The following is a 26,426-nucleotide window of genomic DNA, read 5'->3' on the forward strand; positions in this document are numbered from 1 at the left end:
AGGAAGCAAAGCACATCCCCTCCCTCTGCTCAGGGTGTGAACCCTTCACATTTAGCACTAAAACTCTGAACCACTTGAAGTAAAAGCCATTAAGTGTCCAAACAGCTCCATGGGCTGTTGGGGCTTCTGCAGCCCTGCTGTGAATGTGTACTCCATTCATTTGTGATCAGAGAAATAAAAAACACAGCAATGGTTTGGGGGCCTTTTTCCCTCACATTCAGTTTCTTTGCATTTTATCATCCCTTAAGTGCTTAAACTGTGTTAGCAGCCTGAGTGCCAGCTATATGCTTGGTTTGCTGACTTTTTTACTCCCCATCTTCCAAATATCTCACTCTCAGTAGGTGGGTACAAGCCCCATGCAAGCATTAGAGTAGTCTCTGACATTAGATTATTTCATTGCGTGGTCAAGGTTTTGATACATTTTTCCAAATAATTTGAAAATTGCTGTTAAACTTGCTCTAAGAGGCAGCCTCGAGGTTATTAGGGAGAAGAAGGATTTTTGCATTGACAGGAATGTCCTTGTGAGGCTGGATCTTTTTTTCCCCATGGGAAGACATCTGTGCTGTAGCAATGTGAGTGTATTTGTGTGGTGCACTAAGCTGTGCTGTAGCACTGTCCCCCCTGGACAGAGCAGGGGCTCAGCAATTCCATCATGGCCAGCAAGTTGAGGGAGGGGATTTTCCTCCTCTGCCCTTGTGAGACCTCACCTGGAGCTCTGCATCCAGCTCTGTGTCCTCAGCACAGGAAGGAAAGGAGGGACAATGTTGGATTGAGCCCAGAGGAGACCATGGAGATGCTCCAGGGCTGGAGCCCCTCTGCTCTGAGCCAGGCTGGGACAGCTGGGGTGCTCACCTGGAGGGTTAGGTTGGATGTCAGGAAGAAATTCTCCCCTATGAGAGTGCTGAGCCCCTGGCACAGGTGCCCAGAGCAGCTGTGGCTGCCCCTGGATCCCTGGCAGAGTTCAAGGCCACGTTGGAGCAACCTGGGCTAGTGGTAGGTGTCCCTGCCAGGCAGGGGTGGAATGGATGATCTTTAAGATCCCTTCCAACCAAACCATTCTGTGATCTCCGGTGCTCTCTAGTGTGGAAGACCACTGAGGATGTGTCTCCTTTCAATGGATCACTGCTTCCCCTTGATGGAGAGCACCTTATTCCAGAGAAATCCTTCTTAAGCAGTTGACATTCACTCTGAACGAATTCCCAGCTTATTGACAGGGGAGCCAGCAGCTGAGCTGATAATAGCAGCCCCCATTCTTGACAGTTTTCAGGCATTTAGATAAAAATCCTGATTGTAAACAGGATTACAGTGAAAATCACTATGAGAGGATTAAATATGGGATCCCCCACCATGCAACTTGCCCTTGTAAGCTACAGAAGAACTATCTGTGTGAATTCTTCTGTTTGCTTTATTCTTTAAAGTTATTTCAGCAAAACCTGCATCTTTGGAACAAATTTGGTGCTGCTCTGACCTCATGATCTCTACAAGTAAAACCTGTCCCAAACAGATGCCTGCTCCCGGGGAAGGAAGAAGTGATAAGTGAAATATATTTCCTAAGGAAAGCTGTACTACTTTCATAAAATGTTCCTAAGAGAAGATAACAAAGCAGAAGGAGAAACTAGAGTTTGGCTGAGTGGGTTTTTATTCAGTGGGTTTCTGTATTGCTTGGGGGAGCACATCAGGGATGGGGTTGCCATGGCTGGGCACTGCCCAGGGGTGGCACTGGGATCTCTGCAGTCAGCAGCACTTAAGCACCAAGGTGAAATGTCCTGGGTTTGGGTGCAAAAATAACCTGGCTAATTTGTGCTCCTCTCTTTTCATCTTTTGTGTTTCCTAGCACACCCCCCAGCTAATCAAAAGGACACAGATTAACTCTGTGCATTAAAATCTCTTAAGATGTGAGAGGGCTAATCCACTGACCAGAACAAGGAAAAATGTTCTGGATTCAGGGTGCTTTTCTTAGCTCTGCCACTAATTCACTCATCCTGATAGTTTGGGGTTTTTTTATAATGTCTATGCAGTTTTCCTTCCTCACCTTTAACACTGAAGGAATGATTCCATCTCAAGGGCTTACTAAGTCTTCAAAATTCAAGATGGGATTTTCAAATCCAACTTGAAGATCATCCAACTCCCGTTTAATTGCAATGGAAAAAGAGTGTGCAAATATTTTGATCATTCTGGTCGTGACACTGGGAAGTATTTTGGTATTTCATGAGAGAAATGTCAGTATAATGCTGCCATGAGTGCCAAAGGCAGTGGTGCCCAGTGAAGGTGTTGCTTTGTCCCGCTGCAGCTCCGTCCATGCCCGAGTACGACACAGACTCTCCCCTCAACGAGACTGACACCACCATCACCGTCATGCTGAAGCCTGCTCAGTCCCGGGGAGCACCTGTCAGGTGGGTGTTTTGTCTTTGTTGTCTTCCCACACTTCCCTCCTCTCCTTCCTGCCCAGCTTCCCCCACTCCTCTCTCATTCTGTGGTAACGGAGCTGCCGGCAGCGAGTGCTGCCCCAAGCCAGCTCGGCTGTTGGTTCTGCCTTTCACAGCTCCTTTCATCAGTGCTTCAGCCTCCTTGCCTCCTGCTGCTAACCTCCAGGAAGGATTGCTGCTGGCACTGCTGGGGTGATTACCCTCCCAGCATCGCTTCAGATGCCTCTGCAGTGCTGGAGCACAGCGGGATGTGGAGCTGGAGACTGAACATCCCCACACGAGGGTGGAGGAGGCTCCAGGTCTCCCTCCTGCCCTCTCTTCCAGGATGAACAAGGACTGCTGGGAACTATTGTGGGAATGCCTGCCCTGTCTTTAATGCTTGTGGAGGTATTTGCTCAGTTGCTGGATTTAAGACTCTTCTCACATTCCCAATCCAGCTGTGCTGCTGGGCTGGCTGTGCTGTAAAGCAGTAACCTAGTCTAGAAAAAAGAGATTTAGATTAGTGAGGCTTTGCTAGCGTAGACAAGCGATCCTGCTGCAGAGTGGAGGATTCACAGAATCACAGAATCTGTCAGTTTGGAAAGGAACTCCAAGACCATTGAGTCCAACCTCTGACCACTCACCCAGCCCAGAGCACTGAGTGCCATCTGCAGCCATTTCTTGAACACCACCAGGGACAGGGACTCCACCACCCCCGTGGGCAGCCCCTTCCAACACCTGACCACGCTTTCTGTGAAGAAATTCCTCCTGATGTCCAACCTGACCCTCCCCTGGCACAGCTTGGGGCTGTTTCCTCTTGTCCTATCCCTGTTCCCTGGGAGCAGAGCCTGTCCTCTCCCTGGCTGCCCCCTCCTATCAGGGAGAGGGAGAAGGTCCCCCCTGAGCCTCCTTTTCTCCAGGTTAACCAACTCCAGCTGCTCCTCACATGACTGTCTCCAGTCCCTCCATGACTTTCTTGCAGTGAGGGGCCCAGAACTGACACAGGACTCAAGGTGTGACCAAGTACAGGGCTGCCATCCCTTCCCTGCCATTCAGGGCACCCCTGGATAGGGTGGGCACCTTGCAGGGCACCTTGCTGCCTGAGCTGTCCCTGCTCTAAATGGTGAGATGCTGGTGTGGGACACTCACCTGCAGGTTGCTCCCTGGAATTCTGTACTCATCACTCTCTTCCATCTCAGTGAGTTTGTGTTTGGTGCATCAGCACAGGTGAGCAAATTTCCCTTCTGAGCCCACACTGCCTCACCTGAAGTGCCAGCTGCTCCTCCATCCTGCCACTCATCCTGCCAGGCTCCTCTGCTGGCAGCAGCAATTGGAATCACTTATAAGAACAGTGGGTCCTGCCTTGCAGAGGAGTCCAGCACATGTTCATTACCTCCCTGTGGGATCTTCAAGCTTTTACCTCCAGTTTTCACAAGAGACTCTTGAAGTTTTTCCCATGGGTGTTATTTTAAAAACACTACAGTTCTCCCTTTCATAATGCTTAGGTTTCTGTGTCCCACTGACAGGTTTTTAATGTTTTTGAAGGATGTTCACTAAATATTCAGGGGCAAATTGCTTCAGATGCAAACTACTGGATTTAATTAAATATCCTGTATCAGCTGGTAGCCCCCAGCTGTGTCATGGCTTGGCCCCAATTTTCATTGACAAGCTCAAAAAAAAAAAAAAAAATATCCATTATTTGAGACTAAGCACCATCCCTTCTCTGCTTTCTCTGGGTAATGTATTTCAAAGTTTGCCTTTCAATCTCTGACACTCCATATGAGCAAATTTAGGAGCCTATTTTCTGAGTCCTTTAGGGATGTTTTTCTGCTGGAAAAGAGCAGTAAAATCACACAGCTTTGTTTTGTTTTATTTCTTTATGTGGGGGAACATTCCTGTATCTCGTTTTACCACCTGCTGTCTTAGCATTGTTGCTATTTTGTCTTTTTATTGAAAAGTCTTGTGATTTTTCTCAAAGTCGATTTACTGCACTTTAACTGCATTCAGTGAATAATGCCTTTTCCATCAAATGCATCTGTACATAAAATTGGTAGAGATTCTTTATAAATTTTCTCTCTGATTTCTTTAATTGCATCGTAGCCTATTACACATGTTTGCAGAGAGTGCAGTATTTACATGCCACATCTAAGTGATAAAATTATTTCCTATAATGAGTCCATTTCATTGACTTACAGATGTGTGTATGAAAAGCAGAAGGGCAGGGGGACTAAGGGGGAGGGAATCTTGGGGAGAATTTTAGCTTTTTATTAACTCTGACAGGCTCAGAATTCTTCCCCTGTAGAACCATCCAGACTGTTCTTAGGCTAACCTTAATAAATCCAGTTATTTCAAGCTTCAATTCTCCCAAACTCTCCCCTTTTCTTTCAGTCTGTTCTGCACATTGCCCCATTTGTGAAATTCTCTCAAAATACCATTTCCAGGAGTGGGCCTCATTCCCTCAGAGGGAGATGAAAAGAATAACACAAGTAACCTATTGTGAGCTGCTTGTGGTACCCTTAACACACAAGAATGAGGTGTTTTCTTCTCCTCAGTGTGTTTTATTCAGTCAGCTGAGATCAAAGGTGTGCTCTTTGCTGTTGTCTGGTTAAATGTTCCACTCTTGGTTGTGTGGGGTTTATTTCTCTCATTAATTCCCTCTTGGTGTGATGCCATGCTCTGTCAAGTTGCTGAAGGCATCAAGGCAGGCACAGGTTTGGGACAAAGGGCTGAGCAATGCCCAGCAGTGGGATGGGATCAGAGACTGAGGCTGGACAGAGGATCCTGTCCAGTGTAAACCCTGGGGATTCCTTCTCCTGGCCTCCCTGGGGGATGTGACCAGGCTTTCCTGGATCCTTTCCCCTTGCATGCTGACCCTTCATCTCCCAGCCTGCCTCAGATAGGGCTGGACAGGTCCTGAGAGGAGTCTGAAGTGGATTTTTCTCACACTTTTCCACAAAAGCTCTGCTATTCAGAGCTTCCTCTGGGCAGGAACAGGTAGATCCCTTATCCCATCAACCTGAGAGTTTCTACTCTGCAGTTCTCCAGTTTTTATTATAGTCCTTCCCAACTGTGAAGATGAAAAACAATTAGTGTAAATTCTAGTATTTCCTCTTCTGTTTGGGGGATGATGAGTGGGACAACATGTGGGGATGTGACTGTAAGGCAATACCTGTAGTTGGTCTTGAGTTATTTCATTCTGCTGGAGCATGGGCTGCAAGAACCTCTTCAGAATAATACAGAAGGATATTTAAAATAAGATTAATTGTATTTTCATTCATCTGAAATGCAGGTACACCAAATCCAAAGTCACTTTCAGCATTAAGACACTTCTGATGCTCCCCAGTGCCCATGATAAATAATTTAAATGTGGCTGTTTATAAAAGTAACGATCATGAACTTGGTGTTGTTAATGATCTATAGATAACAATGAAGATGCTTTCATGCAATCTAATAGGATTAATATAAACTTAGATATTCTTTGATCTATTTTGTCCTATTGCCAAAAGAAAGGTGAAGTCTCAGCAAGCAGAAATCCTCTCCCTTGTGGCACAGGCGTTTCATTTTTGCCTTTATTTTTCGTGGTATAACCTGCAGAGTTTGACTCCACATTGCCCTTTAAAAATAACTTTTAGCTGTTCTTATATCAATCTAAACCCTGTGAATGGTGCTGTGATTGATTTGCTGGAGGCTGACATTCATCTATAATACATTCACAAGAGGAAGGAAGAATGCAAGTGTTCTCAATCTTTACTCCTCAACTCTTTCCTGAAAACCTCCAATGTGATTTTGAGGATATTTCTGCCTTTGAATCTGTTATTGTCAGGAGGGCTGAGTCAGTCCTTCATAGATTATTCACATATGACATCTTTAGACCTCTATTTGAGAATTTATATCCCACTCCCAGCTTGGAAATAACACTCTGAGGGGTTTTATCTGCAGGACATGTCCACAGGCTGGTTTTTGTGTGTTGGATATTTAAAGGTCCATCTGGTTTATTAACACACATTTGGTTCTGTCAATCTACCTATACTACTGTTATGGAGAAAATCAAATTTCCAGAGCATGTGTTAGTTCTGAGGATTTCAGAGTTTAGATAAATGCTCCCCTTAGGTGTGATTGCCTGGTCATACCCTGCTGTGCATGGTGGAGCTGTAGGACACTGCAGAAGGACATTTGAGGAGAGCCTGCAATTATTTTGGGGTGGAGTTCAGAAAACAGAAAACTTTTTTGTTGGAGCAGTATGGATTTGGTCTCTCTTCCTGCATAGGTGTGTCAGTAAATAATCTGTGAAATTCTTTTGTGTGCTGCTGGCACACAGGTACAGATGGGTCAGTGTAATAATGTACATCTTAAAAGGAAATATGTAAATAAGAGAAAATACTTTAAATAATTAAAATATCTGAGCAAAGGTGAAATAAATATTTTCATATCAACAGCCAGCCGGGAGGAGAAATTAATTTATATGGACCAAGCCCTGTGTTACATTTGAGTGTTGTTATTTGATTCTTGATCTCCCAAGCATGAAATAAAGGGGAAATTTCACTCTACATGATGCTAAAAAATTAAGAGAAAACAGCTGTAGTGTTATTTACAGAACACCTAAGAACAAATTTTTTTTTCTGGTTTTATGCTCAAGCTATTCTCCCAGGAAAAAATCCTGTAGGATGTATCTGTGCACTTAACTATTCCTACATGCAATAATGAGTAAAACTTTCCTGGAAGGAAGGGCCATGGGATTGCTTCCATCTTATGGTTAGAGAAATGAAAGCAGCAGAAGCTTTTCTGCCTATCTGCAACAAAGTAAAAATGGAGAAAACTTGGAGCCATAGGCTAGAAATTTAATCTCCACATAATTGTTTATTTTCTGTGATTTTGGGCATTATCTGTTCATCCTGGATCCCTCTCCCTGGCATCTTCATTCATATTTTGCCTTTACTGCACAGTAGTTCTTCCCAGCCTTACAAAGAAGTGGTTTGCAAGCCCAGTGACCTTGATTCTGTGGTGGATAAACTATAAATTCACAATATTTGCTGGTGCTCTTGTTTTGCTTTGCTGCTGGTGACTTTGCTTTGTAGATCTCCATTAGTACAGAGGGAGCAGTGCTGCTCAGATCTCTGCTTTGCAGCTTCTTGGTGCCACCACATGAGCCTGCCTCAGGCATTTATGCTGATAATTGATTCATTTATGCCAGAAAAGGGTGGCAATTTCTAGTTCTTAAAACTCCCACGTAGATACCTTATATATGAAAATAAGGACTAGAGTGAAGGAGCAGCAAAACAATAAAAAGGGTGCTGAGGGTGAAATTATCCTGCCCTTGGTAATTCAGAAAGTTAGATTCTCTTGATAGGCACATTCTCAGTACTTGGAAAAGAAAATTCCTGATCTGCTGTTTCTGAGCTCCTATATAAATGTCTGCATCACATGAGTTGGTTGATCCAATACAGGGCAAGCAGTCATCACTTTAGATCTTCTAGTTTTGTAGTATTTAATGAGAAATATGATTATCAATCTAGGCTTCTGATATTTTAAGCCAAATTATTTGTATTAATTAACACCTCCTATAAAATACCTCAGGGATATTGTTCTGAAATAATTCAAACTGAGTTTCTCCTGCCTGGCACTCTGCCTTCAATTTAGCTAAGAGTTTGAAGGTACATGAAGAAGTTTCTTCTTAGAGATCTACATTTTTAACCAGATCTACATTTTCTTCAACTGTGTGTGAATGTGTGAGAAGGGAATTGAGAATTTGGGTGAAAGGCATCATGTACTTGAAATGACTATGAATATTGGAGGTGCTTTGCTTATTGTGTCAGGAGAAAAGCAAAACAGAGATACAGGTGTGTAAGGTACAACCAGAAGTATCAGGAAGGAATATTTAGTTTTTTATATAACATGGCAGAATTAGTTGAATAGGGGCTTAAAGGCTTTGTTTGTTTCTCTGAAGAGTCAGGTGTTAGTCCCCAAAAATGAGGCTAAAAGGCATTTTGGAAATTGGGAAATGCATTTTCCTACTGGATCAGCACAACATGCAATTGAAATTCAGTCTCCTGAAGGGGACAAATCTGCCTTTGACCATTTACCAGCCATGCAAACCATGGCCATTTTCAGAGCCTGGGTGACCTGCTGTGTCTGACCATTCCACAGGGAACTTTGGCAGGGGGCAGAAATGGGAGAGGAAAGCCAGAAAATTGGTGTCTATTTTTGCAATCAAATTACATGTGGAGCCAATTCTTTGTTGTCAAGCAGCATTTTATTAGTGCTACAGAGAGGCTTTTGCTAACACATTTTAGTGTTGTGAAGACCTGAATATAGAGTGGGGGAAGGAAGTTTTTTGCATAAATCTTTTATGCTGTCTCTGTAAACTGCCAGATGCAATACCAGCAACCAACAGGTTAATGAATTCTGAGCTGTAAGCTGATATTCACAAATTGATGGCCATCTCCTCACATCAGCCTGTCCCCCTGTTAGACGGGGGAACAGGAGAAAACACCCATGGTTCCAGTTTGAGCGTTTCTGTTCCCAAGACATTTCTCTGCTCTCAGAGCCACTGTGCCCCTTCCTTTATGTCACAGAATGAAAAGGTAAAAACAAACAACACAAAAGACTTTAAAAATCAGAAACTCTGATTTCCAGGAGGTGTAGTGCCAAGCCTTTGAGAGCTTTTGGATGTGACCCTTTCATGGAATGACTGAGCTGGGTCACAGCTGCTCAGGAGTGGGAAACCCCCAGGAAGGACCTTGGCTCTTTTGGACGATCATCAAGCATCATTTACCTAATTGAAGCAGCTCCTTAAGGCACTTAAAATGCAATGGGATGAGCCTGAGCACAAGTCCCTGGCAATTGTCCACCCCTCAGGGGCAGTGCCCAGGCTTTCCCCAGCCAGCAGTGAGCTCAGAGCACAAGTGACTCTTCCTTCCCTGCTGCAAGTGGCAGGAGATGCTCACACAGGCAGGTGCCCCTCAATGTGTCTATAACAACACAAAAACACAATAAAAGGGAAGATGAGCAAGCTCTGCTTTGCTGTTGCAGACTAAGGCATTTCAGGATTTAATTAGACTACAGGTATATAAATTCCGGAAACATGTTAATGCTCCCGTGATTAAAATTATAGAGGGCCTAATTGAAAAAGCATAAACTGAATTGAAGAATTCCTAATTATAGTTTGCTTTGAGGTGTTAATTTCCTCCATAATGAATGCATAATTTCTTGGAACTAGAAAATGGGGTTGCTGCACCAGTGCGTGGGATGCAGATGGAATGAAGGGATTATCATAAATGCAGCCAGACAATTTTTAGGAATAAACCTCTGCAGCCATGATGCTCTTCTGCCTGCCCATAATTTCAGCTTTCCTTGCACAGTGGTTTTCCAAATCAAAAGGCAGAGCTAGGAACAGTGAAGGATTTGCTTGCAGTGCAGAAGAAAGGGGAAATAGGATTGGTGTCATTCAAAGCAGTCATGGTGCAAAAGGGGAAGGTGAGGACAGAGGCAGAATGTAGAATATTTCTAGTGGGAAAGTCAGTAAAAGAGGAGGAAATGATAATTTCCCTCATGGCCCACCTTGACTGATGCCTGAGGAACTGCAGGGGCTGATGTTGATGCAGGTTGAGGGTTTTTTTCTGTCAAATGACACAGCCTATTTGTAATGTTTGCTCTTTTGTGAAAAATAAGCTTAGTTTTGAAGGGAGTTGGTGGACTACAGGATTGCCAGACACAATCTCCTAACATTTAAATCCATCCCATTCCCACTGTGGTGGGGTGGGAGGTGTTTGTGGATGAATTGCTGCAGAGAAGTTCTTATCCTCCCTCTGGCCTGGATTTCCCTTCATTCTGGGGCAGGAGATTTAGTGAAGGCACCATTTTAGTTCTCTTCTTCTATCAGAAGCATGACAATTTTGCACTTTCTGAAAAGCAAAACATGTCCAGAAAAGGTGGAAAGGAGCTGGTGGATACTCCTGCAGCTGCAGGTGCTGAAAAATCTGTGTTATCCTTCTCCACAAGAGCTCATCATCACTGCACATTGGCCACAGTGTCAGCTGTGAGCAGTTACCTGACTGCATGGGCCTTGTTTAGTAAAGAACTTTATCAGGAAATTGTAAACAGAGCAGTTCCCTCCTTTTTCCTAGTGTTTTTCTCAGCCTTTTAATTAAATATATATATATATATATATATATATATATTCAAACAGACATGGCACTAGTATAAGTATTTCTCTAGTGTTTTCTAGTGTTCTCTCTTAAGAAAGACAGCAGATCCTTCTGTGTGGGTTTTCCCTGCATAGTCTGGTAGCTGTGGCTGTGGAAAAGGCAGAGGAAGCTTGAATTCCCAGCTACATTATTTCTGCATCCAAATGAACCTATTTTGATGTGAGCCATTGGAAAAACTCAAATTAATTCTGACTGAGAATACATGCAAATTTCCCCATTCTCTTGTCCAAGCTGCTGCCTTTATGAGGGGCATGGCAGAAGGTGCTGGACAGTCCCAGTAAGGGTTTGCCATGGTCTCTCCTTGCCCTGCAGGTTGTTCAAGAACCACTTGGGCTCTTCTTGTCCTTGAAACATCCTCCTGGTCTGAAACCAGCACTTGCTGAGGATGACAGGACCTCAGTCAGTGATGCCTGTTTAATACAAAGCAACATTAACAGAACAGAGGTTGTGTTTGGCTTTTTTTTTAAATTAAACAGATGGCAGGTGGCTCAGGAGGGGAGAGACACCTCCAAAGCCACTCACATCAGCTCCTGTTGCAGAGGAAACTGTTTCTGTCTGCACTCATTATCTTCAATCTGCCAGCAGAAAATAGCATTGAACTGGAGAGAGGGACTGGGCCACTTCCACTGGGAGCAGCAGCTGCTATCCCTGGTCTGGATTGCAAGCCAGGTCAGGCTGATAGAGATGGTTGAGATAATGGAGTTTTGAAATGCCCTCCAGTTCTTTACTTTTTTTAAAAAAAAATTTTACTTCCTGGAAGATTAAATAGAGAATTTAAAGCATTTAAGCAAGCACAAGTAATATGACATATGTACAAGTAAACAGATGCAGGAGCAGTTTTTTGGTGGGCTGGGGATGGTCATTTTGTCAGTATAGATTGTATCTTTTATTAGGCCAATGATACAGCTGGGGAAAATGGCCCTTTAGGTAACAAATCCTTCTTTCTGCTCAGTGAATACAGGTGTGTTCAGGACAGCTGCTCAGGTTTTGTGCTGTCACCACATTGCTGTTTGCTGTGGACAGGTGCTGTGGTGATGACCAGACTTGCTTAGAGCTATATGGGAATATTTGGATTTTGGGCTACCTTTCCATAGCTGTCATGGCCTCTTCAGTCAGAGAAGAGTCATGTTGGGTGGAACCTTATGAGGAAACACTGATTTTAGTAGATGTATTTATATGTAGGTACTCACACAGGGCTGTGCAGATGTGCTCATACAGAATCATAGAAGCACAGAATGATTTGGGTTGAAGAGACCTTAAAGTTCACCTGGTTCCAGCCCCTGCCATGGGCAGGGACATTTTCCCCTATCCCAGGTTGCTCAGAGCCCCATTATTTCAACCATCATTAATGGCCCCATTATTTCAACCATCATTAATGGCACAATGTTTACTGGTTCTGCTGCATCTTTTGTGTGGTGTAATTTTAAGACAGAGCCAGTCTCCAAACTCCTCTTTCCCAGCACTGTCTGCTCCTCCCTTATCTCTGCAGGTCACATCTCCAGTGATGCTCAGGAGTCACATTTTTCTCCTTTTTTTCCTGATTTGACAGATTTGGTGGGAGTAGCATGTGTTCACTCTGGATACTCCACACTCCATTAGACAGGACATAGTGGCTGGTGGGTGGATGGGGGAATATTGGACAGGAAGGTGTGGATTTGTTTACACACAAGTGATGTGATATCAGGCAGAGTCACATTCCTCTTGCCTCTGTTTGTATATCTGCAACAATGGGGTAATTGTTACTGTACCTCAGACTTCTGTCAGGATAAACCCTATGCAACCCAGGAAGGCCATGGGATATTTCATATTAAAATGTCACTTTTTTTACTAAAAACCCCACTAAAACAACCCAAACAACCCCCCACCCCCTCTTCCAGCAGAGTTTCCATTTTTTCAGTCAGCTGTGGGAATTGTGTGTGAGACTGCAAAGGAATTTCAGGCAAAGCATCCTGGCCAAAACAGTGTTTGTTGGAGTGGCACTGGCAGGATGTTTTTCTGCAAATACAAACATTTTGTTTGGGTTTGCTGTTTTCCTCAGGCTTGGCACAGTGCACAGCTCCTGAAATAGATGCCACTGCCTGTCCCACAGGCAGCTCAGCTCATCCCAGCTCCTGCTGCAGGTGGGGACAGCACAGGCCCATCTCTGTCCCCTCTGCAGGAGCCATGCACTCACTAAACATCCTCACTTTTTCAATCACTGCAGAAATTTAACAAAGCTTGAAATTTTAGCCATAAAGGAATGCCTGTGTGAACAGGCTGACTCCAAATGGTTTTATCCAAGTGTGAAATCTCTACCTTTTGTTTCATGAATTTCAGGGTCTGCCATGCCCTGGTAGTAAACCTGGAGCACTGAGCTGAATATGAGAGTGGAAGAAAATGTGAAGAGATTCTTCCCAGCCTTCTTGATTATTAAATGGATTTCATTATTATTGGCTCTATCTCAGCAGGTTTTTTTCATTGCAATGGCAGTAATTACCAGCTCTTCTTCCTATGCCATTTTTTACAAATTTGGCTGAATTTTAACTTTTTTTTTTTTTTTGTATTCTTCAACTTCAGTGAACGTAGAAGAGTTGTTTAATTTAAATGACTGTTAAAAGAACACGCAAAAATAACTCCAAAATGAAGGCTCTGGTGTGAATAACTTTGCAATATGAGAGACTATTTCCTCAAGTAGCATCACTATTATCAGCTCTTTTTTTTGTGAATGCTTTGCAGATGTGAGCAAGCTGATTGATGACAGTGCAGCCCAATATTCATAATGGGCTACTTTTTCAATCTTTGAAACAGCCAAGCACATTCCAGAAGATGACACTGTAGAACAATTTCTTTTTTTTTTTTTTGCCTATTTTGTGCATGAAACTGTTTATTGAAAGCAAACCTTCACTTCAGCATATTGTATTCTGCATGGAGCTGTTGCAGAGTCAAATGGAAACAGTAGCAATCTTTAATTGATTTAAATGTGTTTAGAATCAGTTCTTAAACAGACAGAAAATTGCAGAGCAGAGCTCTGGGTCCTGTCAGTGTGTCCTGGGTGGCTGTGAAACTCAGTTCATTATGGTTTGTTGATTAGTTTCAGAGCTTCTGATTAAAAATGCTATTGGAGGTCCTGAGGGTGACATTTGAGAATGTGTGAAGGCAGTAACTCAGTTCTCAGGGATGCATTGGCACCTGTTTGCCCCCAGAAAACTTTCTGAACCTGGAACTCTCTGGGAATTGACTCTTGGGTGCCTGAATGTCTGATTGCAGGAAATCCACCCCTGGAGCCCAAGGAAAGCAGAGTCTCAGCATCAGCCTCTATGGCAGCTGGCCCTCGAGTTCTTGTAAACTTCAGGGGAATGTTTATTATATAAAGCTTTTTTAGCTTTTGGTTTGGGTTGAATTTTTAACAAAATCTCCCATATGCAGATTCATGATGGGGCTGGAGGCACATTGTGTGTGGACACATTATTTAAGTTTTTTGTCACAGTTTTTTGGGGTAAATTATACACAGTACTGATATTTGGAGTACCTTTCTTCAAAATCCCCATTCTTTTATTTCTTACTGTCTCTCTGGCAGAATTCAGGCTTTGATATTGATATTTTTAAGAGGGGAAAATAAAGATGTTGATGCTGCTCTTCTGTCTCAGTGTGCATCACTGAAGGCAGCTTGGCCATAAAATAAGCATCTGCACATCCAATGGATAATCTGAATTCTAAATGTGGGTATCAGCAGCACATCAAACCCTCTCTCCCATTCCTGTATCCTGGGAGATGGCTCCATACTGTCAGAACAAATGTGATGAACCTTCATGGATATATACAGATATACTTACTGTGGCTCAGCCAAATTTAACAGGATCACAAGTTAAATGGAATAACCAAATGGTAAAAAGCTGGTGCTCAGTATCTGTAGCTGGAGTCTTGTGTGGCCCACAAGGATTGTTGATCCCTCTACTTACTTTTCCTTTGTCTCTGTTCATGTGCTGCCTTTTCTTTACCTTTGTGCAGCACTGACCCTTGTGCATTGATCAGACAGCATTTGGGGTTTATTTTCATGGGTTTGGGTGGCCTTTTTGGAATATCTAGATCTGTTCCTTCATAGAATATGTGCAGGAATGGAAATTCAACATCCATATCCATGTCAGCTGCTACATCCCACATGGGGAGGTACAAATCTTTTCCATCCTTCCTTCATTTGCTCCTTTTTGTGCTTCATTCATTGAATTAAAACAGCCAGTAAGAAGGAAGCCACTACTCTCTTATTTCCTGTAGCCCATCATAGAGTTATTCTGAAAGTCATCTGTTAATCTGAGCTAGAAGTGGGAAGTTCCTGTTCTCTGTAGGATGAACAACAAAACCTGCTCACAGTTGTCTTCTGAAAAAATGCACTACAAGCTGTACTAATTGCCACTTATTTTTGCTCCCTGGGAGAAAATAATATTGGAAATAATATATGGCTGATAATAAATTTATGTGTTAAATGAAAATATATTAAATCTTTATATGATGTGAAGGAAACTTGAATCACGAGATTGGTCCAGAGGGAGTACTCAGCTGCTCAACATTGTTTCTTTTAAGGTTTAATAATTCAGGTGAGTGGATCACTGTGAGGTTACAAAGAAATGCTATTCCTACCCTCTCATTATCAAGAGTATAGTGAAGGTTTCACCTTGTTGGTGTGTCAGGATACCAAAGTGCATGGGCCAGATGTTGGATGTTTCATGGAGAGCTCTGACTCAGCTTTTCTTCCCCACATTCCTGTGCATCCTACATTCAAAATATGAGACTGGTCTTAATACTTAATTAGTGGACTAGTGTTGTCTCAGTCCATCCTCAAAAAAAAAACAAAAGTCAAGATCAGGGAAAGGAGAAGCCTGAGGCAAAGAGAGAGATCTCCATCACAGAAATGGGCTGTGACTGGGAATGTTGATTTTTTTCATGCTGAATAGGGAACTCATCATTTAAAAAATTACCTTGTAGATGGTGATAAGGGCACCTTTCATTCCTCTGCAGACAACTCTTGTGCTGTGGCCCATTATGGTGGGTGCTTTTATCAGTGATTTACAGCCGAGCTGTCAAAAACTTTAAAAAGCTTCTATGAAATTGATGTGGATTTATCTGCCTAAGACCTTTGAAATTTATAAAGGAGCCCAGTTTTGGCCTCCTTTTCTAATCAGAGTGTGCAGCTGCACACAGGGCACTCAGTTCCCCATCCTCCTAGGAGGTCAGGCATTTGTTTTGTGGCCCAGATTTGAGAATCCCTCGAGAGCTCTCTGGAGAGCAGAGCCTGTGGATGTTTGGAAAGCAGTCCCTGGTGTTTTTATGGGGACAGCAGCATTATTTGTCTGCACTGAAGCAGGCTGGGGTGGCACTGGGAGCACAAACCCCCTGCTAACTACTGCCCTGCAGCACATCCATGTGTGTTTGATTGCAGTGTTTCCAAATGCATCCTGACATTAAAAACTGGAATGCAGGAGTTAGTGTGCCTGTATCATCTTTCATTTCACTGGCACTGAAGTTGTTATCTCGTGTAGGAGTTGGGATGTTCTGTTTTTGTTGTCTCTTTTAATATTATTTCTGTGTGTGACACTGACTCTCATGCCCAGCTGGGTGTTTGCAGCCCAGGCATTGATTCCTGCCAGGAAAGCCATGTTAGCTGATCCTGGCTGGGAGCAGCAGCTTTGAAGCCTGAGATGGGCAGAGCCCCAGGAGATCCCTGTTACTGCCTACCTGGTGGATGGAATAAGAGCTATTAGAATAGTTTGGATATCTCCTCCTCATTTTCATTGCCCACTTGCTCTGTTTATCCTTCTCCAGTACCACTTTTTGGAAAACCACTCCTCCTTTCCCTTTTCTGTAATGGCACTGGTGTTACAGAATTGTCAGGGAGAGCAAATTGCACAGGGTGGACCCTGCTGAGCCCTGACCTAGAGGATGAGTGCAGCTGAAGGGCTCTGTCAGGCCAGAAGGGCAGATCCTGCTCATCAAATTTATCCTGAGTTAGTGCCCAGCCATGATCTTGGGGATTGTGGTGTATCCCAAGTTCCCATCTTCTGAGCAAAGCTGGATTAGTTTTACTCTTTTGAGAAGTGTTGTACTAATGCAGATGGTTTGCTGAACTTTAGGGTGGGAAATAGGACATTTGCTGCTCAGAATTGCCACAGCAGTTTTTTGGGTGTAGGATTGGTGGGGTTTTGCTCCAGGTTACAAGAGCACCTCAGTGCAGGTGTGGGAGCTCTTGCTGTGCTTTGCAGCACTTCACTGGTTAATGCAGAGAAGTTAATCTCTGAAAATGCCCTAAAGGCAGGCAGGGAAATTCTGCTCCTAGGTACAAACAAAACAGGAGGAGAGGAGCAAAACCCAAAAAAACCACAACAACAACCCTAACCAAACCAAACAAACATAACAAAACAAGAACCAAAACAAACTTAACAAGCTGAATGTCCATGAATACACCCTTGTGCTTCCAGAGGAACCTTGATTCATTTCAAAAGAATAAACATTAAAAGTAAAATTTCAGGCCACCACAAGAGTGAGTTATCCCTGTGAAGGGAAGAAGTATGTTAACAGCTAAGTGGGAAAGGGAAAATGTGAAAGAATAGAGGCAAAAGGGTATCTGTGACTGGGTTCAGTTTAAAAAGTATCTGTGACTGTGTTCTGTATGTATCAAAATTCTTGCTTATGATAAAAAGTGTCTGTGGTGCTCTGAGGGTTTGGGAAAGAGTTCAGTTGCCTGGCAGTTCGTGTGTCTGGGAGCTTCCCCTTCTCCAAAGACAGACAGTGCCTGAGTTCATGGCCTGCAAGTGGGATAACCCAGGGAATGAGTGTCACCCTTAGGTCTGGGGAGAGAGGGGGAGGGAGTTCTTGGCCTCTGTGTAGGCTAAAAGCATATTAATATATATATCTATATATATATATTTGTGTATATACCTAAAGGAAACATTTTTAATGACCAGAAAATGCAAGTATTTAGGATTGGGTGAAACAGAAACCAAATGTTTTTAGGTTAGTAATCATCTGGCAAATGTCTGTCAAAGTGTCAGCTACAATTTTGCACATGGCTGACAAACAAAATGACAAACTTTCTCAGCAGTGTAGATTATTGTTGCCAGAGAGAAGGGTCAGAATAAGAATGTACACTCTCAGTAAACAGTGGCCAAACCAACCCAGTAGGAGTTGCTATTGCTGAGCTGAGGACAGGGTTTGTATTGAACAGGCTCCCACTGCACCCCCAGTGCTAAAGTGTTGCTTGGAAACCTGGTTTTGCTTTTTAAAATGGTAAAATAGATACCAGAGAAAGTCTAAAATATTTTGTTTAAGGCTCTGATGAACTGGAGGAGGAGGACAGCTTTCCAAAATGCTGATGGGACATCATTAAAGCTGCAGTCCATGCAGCTGGTGCTCCTGCTACATTAGCAAATGCCAGTGTGAGGACAGCTTTAGCATTGAGTAATTCATAAATTGCTCGTGCTTGTACAGATTAGCTGGAATTGTGTCTAGCAGTGGGAGCCAAATGCTTTCCAAGTGCTTCCCTGCCTGCCCTGCTGTCAGCAGAGCATGAGCCAGATCCCCATGGGCCCTGGGAGCTGGGAATTCAGAAACAGGAGCTGGGAATTCAAAATCAGGAGCTGGGAATTCGAAAGCAAGAGCTGGGAATTCAAAATCAGGAGCTGGGAATTCAGAAACAGGAGCTGGGAATTCAAAAACAGGAGCTGGGAATTCGAAAGCAAGAGCTGGGAATTCAAAAACAGGAGCTGGGAAATCAAAAGCAGGAGCTGGGAATTCAAAAACAGCAGCTGGAAATTCGAAAACAGGAGCTGGGAAGTCAAAAATAGGAGCTGGGACTTGTTTCACTTCTGCTTGCAGGAGGAGTCAGAACTCCACTTCTCTTCTCAGAGGAGCATTGATGAGCTATTGTTATGCCAGAAATTTCCCAGGCCAATCTTTGTGCAGCCATGAGCCTGTGAAAGGCAGGACAATGATACACATGGGGCTGGTCCCAATCTCTTAATCGATCTCCCTGTCTTGGTGAACAAAGGCCCAGCCTGACACAGACAGGTGAGGGCAGCACATCTGAATAGCCTGACACCAAGTGAAATGACTGCAGCCCTATCTCTCTTTGTCGAGTGTGTGAGTGGTGTTAAACAGACAGTGAAACCTGCCTGGGCTATAGCACCATCAAATTCCAGGAAAGAAAAAAAAGCAGAGTGCATTTGAATGCCTTGCAAGCTCTGAGCCTGGAATAGTAAACTAGAAATAACAAGATTGCTATTATATATCATAATGGCCAAAAGCTTAGCAGGAATCCAAAAGGATTACCATTTCATAGAGTCAGAGAGAATATGAGGAGTTGTTGTTGTTTCTTGAAACAAAAGTGGATTGAGAGAGCTGTAAAGCCACCTGCTCAGTACATAAACAGTCTGTCAGGGATGGGAGAGGAGACTTGCCATTGGGAATTAGAGAATTCTGCATTGCAGGATGTGCCAAAAAGGTCATAGAATACCAGGATGGTCTGGCTTGGAAGGAAACTTAAAGCCCATCTAGTTTCAAGCTAGGGACATGTTCCACTGTCCCAGTCTGCTCCAAACTTTGTCCAGCCTGGCCTTGGACATTTCCAGGGGTCCAGGGGCAGCCACAGCTCTCTGGGCACCCTGTGCCAGAGCCTTCCACGTCCTTATGTGGACATCAAGATATGAGGGAGGGGCAAAAAAAAGTGATGTTAAAGATTGTTATTGGCCTAAAAAGTTTTTTGTACCCTGAAACTGTTTCCAAAGGCACCTGAGACCATTCCACCTGCTCGTGCTCTCCTCCACTGCAGCCACCAAGCAAACAATTCATGTTTTACTTTGGTGGCTGAAGAAGAAACCATCTGCTTGCCAACATTCAGCACATTGAGAATTCATTCTAGACTGGATATTTTACTAGTTACTCCTTTTCCTAAAGAGTGACCTGATTGAAATCTACTCTGACTTTCACCAAGATTTATCCTGATTTACTCAATTAAACCAAGAGAGCACATCTTGGCCCCCCAGTGACTTTCAGTGGCCACTGTCCCTGCCACTGGTGTGCCAGGAGCTGTGCTTGCTGGGACCCCTCAGCTCTGTGTTTCTGACTCTGCTCTACTCTTGTCCTTTTATTGCTGGAAATATTCCTGAGGTTCAAGGCTCTGGGGTCTCTAATCTCACCTTTCTCTCTCCCTCCCAGTGTCTACCAGCTTGTTGTCAAGGAGGAGAAGCTGCAGAAAGCCCGGAGAGCTGCAGACATCATCGAGTGCTTCTCAGTGCCAGTGAGCTACAAGAATGCCTCCAGCCTGGACTCCCCTCACTACTTTGCAGCTGAGCTGAAGCCCATCAACCTTCCTGTCACACAGCCCTTCACTGTGGGCGACAACAAGACCTACAATGGCTACTGGAATGCTCCTCTTTCCCCCCTGAAAAGCTACAGCATATACTTCCAGGCTCTTAGCAAGGCCAATGGAGTAAGTGCAGGGAAAATTGAGCTGCATCTGTAGGTGTGACTGCCTCTCTCTGTCCTCCTCATCATTCTCTTTCCTTCTCGATTGGATGCTGGTTTTACTTCTTCTTATTACCCTCTTACTGAAATCTGATGAAAATCAAGCATGCCATTACTTGTCCTTCACTCAAATCTCTCTCTGATGCTCAGATCCAATGAGAAATCTGCTGAGACCCTGATTCTGTAAAGGCACATGTTGCCATGTGATTTACTAAATGAGCTGCTTAGAACTTAGATACTTTAAAAAAATCTTTTCATAAGCATGAATGTGAGAGTAGGGGCTATTGTGCTTTTAAAAGCATAATTGCCGTATCTTCATAGTTCACAGTGCTTGTGATTTTAGAGGAGATGTAATCAATTTGGATTACCCTGGAGCTTGCACTTGGCCATATAATGCAGCACTTGTGGATGGGAGTTTCAGCTTGAGGAGGTCAGGTACTGCAGTGGAGACTGTCTGCATGTCTGTCCTACCCCTCTGCAGTGCTGTATTTTTATATATCTTTACCCTGTGATATTTAATTAAAAATGCAGACTGCACAGGAAATGCAGCCTGCCCCATTCTCAAGTGACTCAAATGACACACACAATGCCACAACACACCCATCCCACCACAGGAAAACAGGAGGCTCTCTTCCCTCTTCTTTTCCAGTTGAGGATAATTTGTGACCTTTTACCTCTCCTGTTTCAGGCCAGATCCAGCCTTAGTGGATCACCTTTCTCCCCTTTGGCTCCCCAGCTCTTTTCCATTAATACATAGCACAAGAGAATTTGCCACTCTGGCCTCCTGAACAGGCTTAGAGCATTAACAAGGCAGCACAGATTTGGATAGCAGAGTCTGCTATTATTAGCATGTTTGCCAGTGCTTTCAGGAATTTAATTTTAACATCAATAAATTCTCTATGTTATCACCCCTGAGAGAGCAAAATTACAAAAATCAGTCAAAGGTGAACAGTGCAGGCTTTAGTGGCTTTTGTAGCTGAAGTTCAGCTGCACATTGCAGAGCACTGGGATGGCTGGCAGTACCAATGAGTGTTCACAACACACCTCAGTGCTTTACACCCTTCATTTATCACCATTTTCCTGCAGAGCTTCAGCTGTGTGGCTGACAAGTACAAAAATCTCTTCAACACTGTGCTGGTTTTCACCTTGATTTCCCTTCTAGCCAATCCACTTTCCTTCCAGCACTGCTCAGTTAATTCAGTTTTGGATGTTCCTTTATAAAAGAAATTGTGAATATATGTATATGTCTCTTTGTTTCTAGTTAGTTCCCCCATGTGTGATAGTTAATTGCTAGTGAATGGATCCCCAGGGAAGAAGAAACTTTTATTTGCTGAAGTACAATATAATATTCTATAAATGGGTTGTGTGGATGGAAGTGTAGGCGTCCCTTGGTGTTCTGGATTCAGGCATCACTGGTGTTCCTGCTTTTCCTGCATCTCACCCCACATTCCAGGTGTTAAAAGGATGTCAAAACAGGATGACTTGCTTGGGCTGTCCTAACAGGAACAAGATTGTAAAGGCTTTTTAAAGCATGAGTTAATCAAATAGTCTTAATGCAACAATGCACAGTTCACGACAGGATGAGAAATGTCCAGCCAGACACAGTAAATTCCTATTTGAGAAACCAATTTCCTTCTATGGTAATAATTTATATTTCTACAGGATATGCTTTATATGTCTTCAAAGTGTAGTGCTGTGGGTAAAAGTATAGAGGAAATACCCAAGAGTGGAATAAGGATCTTCAGAGGAGTAGCTTCTGTTCTAATCTCTTCTTTTTCTTGGTAAAATCATTAAACCCTACATTTCAAGCATTAAGGTCAATTTGCATTCACTTTTTTGCAGCTGTAAATAGTTCCATTCCCAGAATTATTTTCAGGTATCATTTGTATTTAAGAGTTCTGGGTTTTCACATTTCTGTAACCTGAGCAGCTTTTCCTGGTCTTGGAAAATCCTGCAAACAATTATGGCTGCAACATGACACTTCCATCCCTGGAAGTGTCCAGGGCCAGGTTGGATGGGATTTGGAGCAGCCTGAGATAGTGGAAGGTGTCCCTGCCCATGGCAAGGCATTGGAAGTGGATGGTCTTTAAGTTCATTTCCAACCCAAATCATTCCATGATTTATGATAAGGCACATCTCCAAAATACCTGCCACAGTAACGATTTAGAACAGTTAAAGTAGAGCCCTATGTCCCCTTACACATGAAAAAAATTAACAGAATATTGCCACTCATTTTTTAATTAGGATATTCTATAGTTTCATTAATCCCTGATGGTTGTGGAATGATGAAATTTGTTTCACACCTGGAAGCTGCAATGAGAAACCTTCATTCAGTGAACCAGAGCATCTTCCTTTGGAAACAGAGGGCTCTGGGTAGGGCTTAATTTGAAGAAAGAGCCTGGATTTGGTCAAAAAAGCTTGATTAGGAGGAGGTTAGTAGTGTTGTAGGAATTCTGCATTGTTGGAGCTCCTCTGTACATGGAGGGTTGTGCTCATTTGGTGTTCCCGTCTGCTCTGCAGCCATTAGCTCTGATTGTTACACTGAAAGGAACATAATTAACAGCTGGATGCAAAACAAGTGTGGCAAATTGCTGCAGAAGCAGATCCCAGCTCTTCTGCCTTCCCCTGTGCAGTGCTGTGCTTGTCTCAGGGTCTGAATGAAGAAGCTTTGCTGGCTGGATCCGTGTCCTGGGCACTTGGGTGCAGTTTGGCCACTGAGGTGCTGCCTCAGGCAGGAGGCTGAGCACAGCACGGTGACACTGAGTGGTTTTCAGCTTTGTTACACAAAACACTTCCAAATTGTGTGAACTTGCCTCCCAGGCACTGCTGACAGCCAGAGGCTGAGCTGAAATGTGGCAGAGTTTCAAGTGAGAGAGGGGATAAAGAGGAAGGGGACACAGAAACTCCAGGCTTTGTGGCTGTGGGAGTGAGAAGCACCATTAGTTATTGTTTAGTTGATGGAAGGAGTCAGCACAAGAGGTGGCACAGAAGCAGAGGGGACATTTGGCTTGGCTGTGCCCTGGCAGCATCTCCAGACACTGTCACAGCCATCCAGGTAGGGATCTGCTGTTTGCTGCTTGTCCTGGTGCCACCTGCTACAGATGGCTGCCTGACAGAGCATGAAGATTGGCTTGTCTGAAAACCCTCCCTGAGCTCAGCCCCTTTAAAGCTCCAGCCCTGCCAGTACTTTTCCCTCTGAAAGGTGAGGCCAGGTTGACACCCCTGTGTTACTCCTTATCCTTCCACTGGCTCAATAATCAAACTGAGATGCTGCAGGTTTGATTGTCCCCAGGCCTTTATCTGGCTCACTGCAGGGCTCTGGTTGCTGATCCAGCACCACACTCCAATGGGGAGAATTCTTGTCTGCTGTGGGAAACCTGCCTGAATTTTTGAGTGGCTCAGAAACCAGAGCTCCTTAAAAAAATCCTTTCTGGAGCTGCATTTTACCTGATTGAGTTAAAATGAAATCTGTAACAGCACAGTTGCAATCAATAACTCCTGGCCATTTTTCCTTTAAATGGGAGATGAGCAGGAGCCTGTGTAACACAGCTGGGAGGGAAAGGGGGGATGCTGCCAGCTGCTCTGCCAGCCTGGTGGTCCAACAGGTGACTGATGTCTTCAACCCAGAATTGTGAAAAGTAGCACTGTAGGAATCAATGAGAATATTATTTTTTTGAGGGAATGATAGACTCTGCTGAAATTCCTATCGATTTTTTTCCTCTCTAATGACTTGTACTACATGCACAATCGGGCAGCTCATTATTATCAGGGGACTTGAGGCTGGATTTCTTGATGCTGACAGGTCTGCTCACAGCACACAGCATTATTCTTCTGGGACATTTTGGAGGTATGGATAGAGCTGCCAGCAGAGATGCCATTCATCCCTGTGGAGATGGCCATGAAAAAAGCAGGGAGGTGTTTGAGTTCAGCACGAGCCGTGCTCTGAAAGTTGAAATGGCACCAGGGCTGCCTGCAGCACTTCTGTGAGCTGCTCACCTGCTCTGGGGAGCTCTGTGCTCAGGGGGATTTGGGGTGTACAGTTTACCCACTTGCATTCACTCCTTAATCTCATCTTGGAGGTGCTGGTGCAGAAATAAAGCAGCTGTGGGAACACTTCACTCTTTGTATTTTTGCCCTGTTTCCACATTTGGTTGACCAGAGGATGTGGACCTGAGTGTTTCCTGCATAACAAATAAAATCCTCCTCCAGCCTACCTCATTTTTGAGAGGCTGAGAGGAGTGGGTATCCAATCATCAACTACAGACCATTGGAATAACTTCCTATTGTAAATAATAAAAGCCCTAACAAATTTGTTAAACCACCCTTCTCCAAATGACACAGATACTAAAAAAAAAGCTGATAATTGGAATAGCAATATTAGGTTTGGCTCAGTCTCTGGGAGGAAATAGCAATTTCCTGAAGCTGGCAATAAAAATTATAGGAGAGTCTATTGACCCTGCACAGACATATTTTAAGACTGCAAACCACTGGCTGCAATGGGATAGAAAATAAACATACAATTTACAGCTCTCCTGAAGTTGGGCAAAATTTGTTGAGGACCAAAAAAATAATTCCTTAAGACTGAGCAAACCCATGATTTCTACCCAGTGTGAAGCAGGTTGCCAGTGAGTTCCATGCTCAGCTCTGGGATGTGGGGAAGCAAAGCTGGAACTGAGGCCAAGGGGAGAGTGGTGATTCCTTCATGGTCCCAGATAAAATTGCCTGTTCCCAGTTTGGGCTGCCTAAAACCCCTGCCTATTGTAGGGCTGCCCCAATGGCACATCTGGGGACAGTGTGTCCTGCTGTGCTGGCAGGTGATTCACAGGCAAGACAAGCTCTGTGTGCCTGCTGCAGAGTCCTAATCATAGCAAAGGGAAGGGAAAATGGTGGGTGTGCAAACAGATGGATGAAAAAGCTTTGCTGCTTCCATTGTTGTTCATAGTCTGTAAACAGCAAGCTGTCAGTTTCAAAGAAAAGGGGGAAAAAAAGATCATGTGGCTTTTGAGGTTGTGAAGATGCAGCTGTCACATAAACATATGTCCTGCTGCCCTCGTAGCCCTTCTCTGCAGAAAATTATTCCCATCCAAATACTGAAGAGACAGAGGCAGAATTCATCTTGTTATCATCCATTTCACTTGAGTGAAATGTGCATTTAGGAACCTCAGTAATTAGTAGATAGCAGCAGCTCCTTTGCTTCTAAAATGAAAGAATAAAGCTGCATTAAAAGAATGTTTTAAAAAGCCCTGGAAATTCAGGGGGCTGCTAGAGCAGGCTCATTCCTGGGGTGCAGTTTCCAGGCTGTGGGCAGGAGCTGTGTGGGCACAGAGGGCTTGCCCAGCTCCTCAGCACAGGAGTCTCTCCAGAGGGTCCCAGCTTGTGCTGATCCCCCTCAGGAACAGGCTGGCAGCACCTGAAACAGTGCTCAGATGTGTCCATGGTGGGGGGACTTAAAAATAGAGCCAGGTTCAGCCCTGAGTGAGGGTACACCACAAACTTTTTTTTATTCATAGGGTAAGTAAGTTCTACAAAAAAAAATCTCCATCAATATATTGGGTTAGACATGTGAATGGGTTTATTCTGCAGGGAGCTTTCAGGGCATGTTGGACAGTGAGGGTTGGGTGAAGAGCTGCAGGATGCAGGCATGAAGGGTTTTCCTATTCCAGGATCTCAGTGACAATGTGCCTACATTGCTCCATTATTCTTTGGCTGTAAAATACCTGTCAGGGATGCAGAGGTGAAGCATCCTAATTTAAGTTATTCCTGTGAGGTCAGCCATAACATGAAACAGATATGCAGAATGTGTTGTCTCTCTGGTTATCATTAAGATTTTTGTAGATATATAAGGCCTTGTAAAACTTCTGTGATGCCATAAAATGGGAATTAAGTATCACAGCATTTGAAAGAACATTCAGAAATAACAGAGACTGAATTTGGGGGGGTTACTTGGGTTTTTATTCTAAAACTTCTATTATTATCTCTTTATTTAATTATTTTTTTTGCCATTGCTTTAAGCAATCTAGATGGATCCTTGATAATTACCTACATTGCTTATTCCTGCTTTGCTGGTGGCTGGAGAGAAGCACCATGCATTGGTAGGACAAGAAGTAGTGTGTACAAATTGAAAGATGGGAAATTCAGCTTAGGGAAAAAAATAAAATAAAAGTATTGTCCCTGCCTATGGCAGTTGAAGGTACCCATTAACATTAAAACATTCTATGATCTTTACTGTGTACAGGAAAGCACCTTGAAGCAAAAGCAGTATTTTTCAGAAAACAAACATTATTGTGAGAAAGTGGGTTCACTGGTTTTGTGGGGAATGATTAAG

General features: G+C 43.6%; 1 protein-coding gene across 6 annotated transcripts in view; it reads left to right on the forward strand.

Annotated features, from left to right (window-relative positions):
• The window catches only part of PTPRT (protein tyrosine phosphatase receptor type T), a 438,156-nt gene that overhangs the window by 319,351 nt on the left and 92,379 nt on the right, over positions 1-26,426 (forward strand). For all 6 annotated transcript variants that reach the window (XM_079321668.1, XM_079321670.1, XM_079321671.1 and 3 more), the window contains exons 11-12: positions 2,291-2,393; positions 19,793-20,066. In XM_079321668.1, coding sequence (XP_079177794.1) covers positions 2,291-2,393; positions 19,793-20,066 — 377 coding nt within the window. The remainder of the gene's footprint in view (positions 1-2,290; positions 2,394-19,792; positions 20,067-26,426) is intronic.

The sequence above is a fragment of the Erithacus rubecula genome (assembly GCF_903797595.1).
Source record: "Erithacus rubecula genome assembly, chromosome: 18".
NCBI classification, from domain to species: Eukaryota; Metazoa; Chordata; class Aves; order Passeriformes; family Muscicapidae; genus Erithacus; species Erithacus rubecula.